General features: G+C 39.0%; 1 protein-coding gene across 1 annotated transcript; it reads right to left on the bottom strand.

Annotated features, from left to right (window-relative positions):
• Window positions 1-5,940: 5,940 nt before the first annotated feature.
• Window positions 5,941-7,665, bottom strand: LOC147904583 (putative pectinesterase 53). Its single transcript, XM_087391801.1, has 5 exons — window positions 7,304-7,665; window positions 7,007-7,178; window positions 6,687-6,893; window positions 6,324-6,559; window positions 5,941-6,088 (listed from the first exon to the last, which is right to left on the bottom strand). Exons 1-5 carry the CDS (start codon window positions 7,663-7,665, stop codon window positions 5,941-5,943), a joined length of 1,125 nt encoding a protein of 374 aa, XP_087247927.1.
• Window positions 7,666-8,226: the final 561 nt, after the last annotated feature.

The following is an 8,226-nucleotide window of genomic DNA, read 5'->3' as shown; positions in this document are numbered from 1 at the left end:
ATACAATACAAAACAAACATTGAATAATTTAAAAAGATTGTAGTACACAACTCATCTAAGATGGATGAGTGCCAGTCCAAAACAAAAAAAAACAAAATAAACATTAATTCATATAACGAAAGATTGCAACGCACATCTCTCACAAGAGAGATGAGTGTCAGTGCAAACAAGGGTGAAGAAGGTACCTATGAAAGGTGGGTGAGTTGGTAGGTACTGCAAGCAAGTAGGAGGTAGCAGGGCTGGCAAGCAAGTGGCTGAGGTTGGCAAGGAAGACAGGTGGATGTATTTGTATGAATACCAAAAATGGCAATGGCTGTATTTTTATACTAGTTTTATTCATATGAATAAACTGTGTTATTTGTACGAATAAAATAGGAAAAAATGTTTGAAACAGTTAAAAATGTGTATTTGAGCATTTTTTTTGAAATACGCATTTTTTTCGGGGAAAAAAAAACACCCAAATTAATGCAACTTAGACATACATAGGTGATGATCAATAGCTTAGGGGGCTACCTTCAAACATTGTCAAAGAAAGGAAAGAGCCTCTAAGTTCTTGATAAAATATTTGGAAGCCAAAAGCATTTGATGCCATAAATGGATTTACAAATGATCAACAAGCTAGAAGAAACTAGTAAAGATTTTTGAGACATAATGATGATCGCAGTATTCCTCAACAGTCAAAATCTCTTAGCAGAATACTCCCCTACAAGCTAGCAAGTTCTTGCAATGGCTTACCCAAGTCTACCTAAGACTCACTTTCTGAGTCTTTAACATTGCTTCCTTCTCCAGCTTTATTCTATATTAAGAAAAGCCCGCGCAAGTAATCTACCTTCTAATTCCATGATCCTTGCAAAAAATCAAGATGCTAAAGGCATGTATTTTTGTCCTCTTTGTGATCTTTTTACCTTGATTTTTCATCATATCTAGATTTGAACCATGGATTTAAAATATTGGAATCCATCAAAGACTTTAAACTTTATTTGATAAAGTAGACCTATCAATAGCTATCGTAGTCATCAATCAAAGCCAAGTAGTATAATGCACCATTGGTGCTTCTTGTATATTCATAAGCCCATATATCTAAGTGTATCGAGTCAAGAGTTCCCTTTTCTTTTGCTAAAACTAACAATTACAGGTGTTTGTAAGAGATGATTCACAAGATTTCTCAAGTGTTTGAATACTAGTTGCCATATTTTGATAATTTCACTTGTATCAACCTTTTAAACTTCACATGTCAATACTTTTGTGCCATATTTCTAAAAATTGATTACTGTTGATGTTATTCTTTGATCCTTCCAAAGGTTTCATTTTTGTGAACCATTTTATGACTTGTCACATGGGATGATGTTTCCATGATCCTGGCAACACCATTAGAAGTAATAAAATAGTCCTTATAAAAATTAAGAAGTTTAATTAATGGAGCCATTGTCAATGAGTCCTTTAGATTATGAAAGGTCTCCTCACATATATGATTGGTGGTCCCTTACTTTAGTGGTTGATCAAGGGGATCAACATTTTAGCAAAGTCTTTGATGAACTAATAGAATCTAGCAAGGTCAAGGGACCCTTTTGTTCTTTGAATTTTCATGGACTAGGTTAATTCCTCACCGCCTCAAACTTCTTGGGGAGTTCTTAGGATCCATCCTTACCTGGTCCTTGAATACAATTTGTCCTAGGTACTCAATCAAACCATCATGAAAAGAACATTTAGTCCTTTTGGCATTTAATTTATTATGACTTAAAATATCGAAAAACTCTCTTTAGATGTAATTCATGCTCCCTTTTGTTTTTTAATAACCAAAATGTCATCAAAGAAGACTAACATAGTAATTCCTAGTACTCTCTAAACATATCTTACATTAAAAGTAGTTAAATATATTAGGAGCATTCGTGAAGACAAATGGTATAGCAACCCATTCATAATCCCATAATAAGCATTAAGCATAGTCTTTGGAATACCAAACTCATGAATTCTTATTTGATATTACCTAGATTTAGGGTAATCTTGAAAAGATCTTAGCTCTACTCAATTTTGTCTATAATTCATCCATTCTTAATATCTTGAACTCTTAGAACTTTCTGATACTCACTTCCTTGGAGAAGGCCTTGGCTCCATGCAATCTATTCAATGGCTCACCTACTTTAAATATCTTGAATTCTTATTTGATGATACCTACATTTAAAAGGTCTATCTTAAAAAAGAAGCTAGCTCAATATAATATATTAAATAGGTCACTTGTTATTGGTATAGGGTATTTATTCTTAATACTCATTTGGTTTAGTTGGTGGTAGTTAGCCCATGTCTCACCCATGTCTACTAATAGGTACCATCTTTTCCTTTTGGAATAACTTTTAAAGATCCCTACTATGACACACTAGGACTAATGAAACCTATTTCAAAATCAAGTTTGACTTGGGTCTTAACCTCAATGCTTTCAAGAACAATTAACTTCTAATGGACTCTAAGGTAGGGACATGCCCCTAGTACTAGCTTATGGCACGATCTATATCGCTTTTTGGTGATAAGTCTAATATCTCTTCACAGAATAGGTCGTTAGCCACTCAAGCTCTTTTGTATTCCTCCTTTTTTAAATGGGTCCATATGCATTAGGAAAGAAGGGAACTCATTTTGGGGCCCCCTAAGAAATTGCTATTTACCTATATGGGATAATGCCATAAGATACAGATACTTACTGCAAAAAAGCCAGTCTAGTACCTAGGCTTCACATTGTATGTGGTCACAAGATCCTTTATTTTTTGTGCAAAATTTGATGATTTTTACATCGTCGGCGTGTCCGGAGTGGTCAAAACCCCTAAATCGACCTCGGAGACATCGAAAACCGATGCTCGGAGGCCTGAAAAAGGGCAAAAATGCATGGAACTTAAGATTTGTAGTAAAATGGGATTTGGCCAGTTGGGTGTTTTGGCCTGCTTTAGGCGCACCAACGCTGTCAGAATCATCAAATTCTGCACAAAAAAACATATTTGAAGATCACGTATATAAGACCTAATAAAAGAGAGATTTTGAATATAACTTCTTTTATCTTTTTACGTGATTTTTGATATTTTTCCAACATTACGTTGGCCCTCTACTGATTGGTCGAGAGCCTATTTTTCTAAATCCTAAAAGGCCCCAAAAGGAGCTCCCTTTTTTCCTAATGGATCTGATGAATTCTCCCTCCTTTCTTCAAAGATTTTCTAAAGGCCTTATCACTCATAATCTCGGGTCTAAACTCAAACTCATTGATGAATTATTTCTCTTAGTTGTGCTCTATTCTCAACTAAATAATCAATCCTTAGAACTACATCATATATTGCTAGAGGGAATACTTGGAAATCACCTCTAGAGTTGTGGTCATCTAATTTGAATGATAGATAGCTGCTTTAGTTAAAAGATGCACTACTTGTGTATTAGTAAGCTCAACTTGCAAAGGCACCTAAATTAAGTTTTAATTCTAATTTCTCTAGTCTTCAAAATGCAATGGAACATTGAGGCTTCTAGTACCAATAAGAAACAATAAAGAAATTGATTTTATCTTACCTAGAAGTTTTGATGGTTAGAGCTTCCTGTTGAGCCACTATTCCTCTACTTCATATGATAGCAAGATTGCCTTAGGACTACCTCAATTTTCCTTGCTGTTTCTACCTCCCTTTCCCAAAGGGAGGCTATTAGGGAACTCAAAACATTATGCCCAAGTTCAAAGCATTGAATGCAAGGCCCTCTCTCATAGCTTTTTTGTTAGCTTCAATTGAGATTATTAGGGGAGATTTGGACTCAAAAAGGGTCTCATAAGGAATGATTAGAAAAATTAATTGAGGAATAATCATGCGTAGTGGGGATAGTGACTCTAAATTTTATATCCCTCCTAGGCTTTTGGGAGGGCCTCGCACTTGCCAAAACATGCAATTGCCCTAATTGGCTTGGGACTCTCTTCTAGGCAAGGCCCCCCACCACTCCCAAAAAGCATATCGTGCATACTATTCCTTGAAACTTACCCAAGTGAGCCACAACCCATTTTGAAGCATGAAGTATGTCCCCAAACCATTTATATACGATTAAGTCCTTTTGTAGCCCTAAAATACATCTTGAATCCCCAAACTCTTTTCAATTCCAAATCCCCATTGTTGTAACTTATGTATCCATACCCAAGCCTCAAATTCTAAACCTTATCACGGTCTCAAATGAGAGTATCTAGCTTAAAAATAGACGTGGATTATTCACATTGAAACTTATATTTTGGAAAAAGACACATGCAACCATGTATCACAGGGAGGAGAAAATCCTATCAATCTAAAAAGGAGCACAGTTAATGTTATACATAAAGGAGGTCCTTCTACTAGGCTATTAGATAGACTCTTCTTAGCGTATAATTTTACATTGTGGTATTTTGATTATGATTTCAGGTGTAAATTTTCCACTAATCATCAAGTTAAAGTTAATGGAAATTTTTCTTAGGATGATTAGCTATTATAGATCATTGCCTAACATGAGAGTCCCTTGTTTAACCCCATGAATGAAGGACTTCAGTAAGAAATAAAGACAAAGCCAAACAAAGAGCCAAAGATGAAGCTAAACAATGAAGGTCATCAACTGTAAAAAGAGCCATGAAACTCTGAATTGATTTGTGCTAATTTTTTGGAGGCTATGCTACACAAGAATTTCAAGATACTATAGACTCTTTCGATAACTCTAGATAAGAATACTACTCATTTTTTTTGTTTAAAAAAGATGTGTCTCCATAACCCATGCTATAATATGTCAAATCTTTTTGACAGGACTTCAATAAGAAATAAAGACAAAGCCAAACAAAGAGCCAAAGATGAAGCTAAACAATGAAGGTCATCAACTGTAAAAAGAGCCATGAAACTCTGAATTGATTTGTGCTAATTTTTTGGAGGCTATGCTACACAAGAATTTCAAGATACTATAGACTCTTTCGGTAACTCTAGATAAGAATACTACTCATTTTTTTTGTTTAAAAAAGATGTGTCTCCATAACCCATGCTATAATATGTCAAATCTTTTTGGCATCCAATTAATTCTTGAGTCTCATTAGAATTCTTTTTTACTTTTTGTGTATTTCCAAGTCTTGAGTCATGAGGAGACCTAAGGGTGTTTACACACTATCCCACCCATGGGGATGCCCACCGCTCATGGATGGACAAGATTTCATGCCCACGGTCTACTACATACATTTAACGGATGTTGGGTGTAAACACCCTCATGAGAATAGGTGATAATATGTTGTGAAGTCCTTGAGCTGCACAACTATTAGTAGATGGGTCAATCAAGTAAAAGTGGTGTTATACAGAGTGGCACTTGATTATGTTGAGAATAATATGTAAGGTAAGCTTTATAATAAAGAAAACTCACCCTCACATTGAACTCAGAGACAAGCATGACACTTAAATACTGACTTCCCCATTCCTTGGCTCTACACACTAGTACTTGTTTAAATGTATACTTTGTTGAATTTTTTAAACCTGTGGATGTGATCCTAAATTGCCCTTACAAAGTTCTGAATTTTCAATACAAGTTTTTTCAAATGAATAATGAAAAAGTCACTCAGTTGAATACATTCAAAAGGCCTACTAAAAGGCCTACTAGGAAGCTGAGAGAGAGAACAAAGGCCTGGAAGCTGAGAGAGAGAACAAGAAGAAGAAGAGAGGGAGAGGGGGCGAAGGGGCTTGCCTTGAAATAGAAAGAGAGAAAAGGGAATGTGGAAATTAGAGGGGGCACAAAAAATGGACTAAAAATTACTTTGCTTTGAAAGGTGCCAGCCGTCAATAAGGCTTCCACGTTTCGACGAAAAACGCAAGGAATGAATTGTGAAATCGACGAAATGTTTTATTCTTACAAGGACTTCAGACAAGCGAGAAGTTGCAGCCATTTGGTTGTTGCATCTCACTGCTGAATCCATTCTTCTGATTCAATTTGGTCTTATTGCTGTATCCATTGTTCTCCATCAATGAAGCTCAGCGACATAAAGGGAGCAGCTTGAGCAGTAGACAACTCATGCGACCACACCACCCTATCCTTCAAGCTTGCTCCTGGTCCTGTGCACTTGTATTGGCCGTAAAACACCGTCCTGCACAGGAAAGAACTGTTGAGCGGATTCGAAGAAGTATGGATTCGTCGTTGCCAAAACGATCAATGTGCTTTTCACAGGACGAATCATTGCTCTAGCTGAGCGCATGCAGGTGCAGGCTGACGCTATCTCCCTTCCTGGATGCAACAAGCTTATATGGAAGGAGCAAGCAACTCGAGGTGGGTAGTAGGTTTCAGCGACGAACAGCGGACACAATGAAAAGATGACGACGTACCTTTCTCTCTTGGGATCTCCCCAGTTGTACCACCCCCCTGGAACTATTTGGGCATCTATGTAGGAGCTGATGAAGACGACCCGCGAGTAAGCACCCCAAGCTCGCCCAAGATACAGAAGACCCGATCCGGTCATTTTGCAATTGACGAAGGAGAATCCTGAATCATCCCGAGAACTTCTGCGTTTCTGGGCAGTGAATGAGCCGTAAGCCTTCGCGATAGCTTTGAGCGAGCAGCTCTGCAAAGCAAGGTTTCCTGAAATCAGACCATCGGCATGCAAGTTCACATCTTGCGTTCTCGATTTTAAAATTCAATCGCCATCACAAATCTTGTTCCCAACCAGTGATGGACGAAAATCAATATACCTCGTAGAGAGAGAGCCCACCCCCGAATATAAAATCCACGGATCCCTGAATGAAGCAATTATGGAAATAGTGCCGCCCTTTGTGATCGTAAAGGGTGTCTTGAGTTCCTAAGAACTGACAATCGTAGAATGCTGCCTTGTCGCCAGAAATTTGCAAGGCTACAGCCTGCATATCCTTCGAGCCAACTTTTGGATACGGTGCAGTGTTCTGCTAGGAAACGGAACATTAAGTTAGGAAAGCGAAATCCTATTCTAGTCTTGAAAATGCAAAGAAATGAGCGCAACCAAATTGATCAACTGTGATTAAGGGAGTGCACGCACCATGAAGGTCATATCCCTGGCAATAAAATAGTCAGACATGACTGAAACACTGGCACTCTTGAACGTAGTCCCAGCACCCTTGGCGTTATCGTGCCATGTGATTATCGAACGACCATTTGTATCTCCTTGAAACGTAATGTAAGCCTTCTTTCTTGGGATCTTAACCTTTTCCCTGGAAGAGCCTTCACATGTTACGCTCTCACATCACACGAGACAGTCCATTCCATGTCTGCTCCCTTCCCGTCTCTCCTACATATTTAACGAGTCAGGTTTCGATGACTTAGACAGGAAACTCACTTGTAGACTCCGGCAGCAATTTGGATCACAACTCTTTCTTGATTTCCACGGTTAATTGAATTAATCGCTTCTTGCACAGTTTTGAAGTCTCCAGTGCCCTTTTGATTCACAGTTATCACCCGTGCTTGAAGTTTTGATGCAGCAATGTTACCGTCGTTGAGATCAAGGGAGACCCCAGCATGCTTTTTAGCTCCAATCCGCTCCACCCACTGCATATACTCCGCCTCAATCTCTTTCCTGGATGGACCATCGTCGTCTGCAGGGTGGTGGAGAACAGAATGCACTGCTTGGAGCAGCGTGAGCTGTTTGCCGGTTAGGCATACGATAAAAAACAGAAGCAACGGTCTTAGTGATCCAGACATTGCAGCTGGAAAATTACTGCAGCATCGTCCGCTGCTGATCAGAACTACTCAGCGCGACAGCCACTAATTGGAACAGAAGAAAAAGGCAGCTCTCAAGCTCGTTCACTGTCAGGAATGGAATGAGAACAACTATACGCTATATAATAAAGCTGCGATTGTGTTTGGTGATCGAAAGGCCTAAGATTTGTGTAGACGGATGGGGCCTGGGCCCTGCAGTGTGGACTGGAAAGCGAGCGCGAACGTAGGCAAGACGCAGCTGTCACCCAGATGGCAAATAATAAAGGATCGCCACGGATTGGATTCTTTGAGCCGTTGGGCTTTTTCGAAGAGAAAAAGCCTATGGACGACAGGCGAATAGTCATGTAGCGATCGTGATCGTAGCTACCAGGGGCAGGGACTCATCGGATCCTATGATCGGACGGGGCCCAGTGAGGAAGCACCTGCAGCTGCATGGCACGTCTAGCCGTTTACAGCGAGCCTCTTGCTCCCCATTTACGACGTCGAAAATAAGAAGCTGCCAAACGAGGAAAGCTGTCACACAAGGAAGCATGCCAGCTCAAA

The sequence above is a fragment of the Dipteris shenzhenensis genome, chromosome 2 (assembly GCF_047967505.1).
Source record: "Dipteris shenzhenensis isolate YYH24624 ecotype China chromosome 2, Dip_SZ_1.0, whole genome shotgun sequence".
Taxonomy (NCBI): Eukaryota; Viridiplantae; Streptophyta; class Polypodiopsida; order Gleicheniales; family Dipteridaceae; genus Dipteris; species Dipteris shenzhenensis.
The sequence above is the reverse complement of the archived record's forward strand: the minus strand, read 5'-3'. Positions and strand labels throughout refer to the sequence as shown.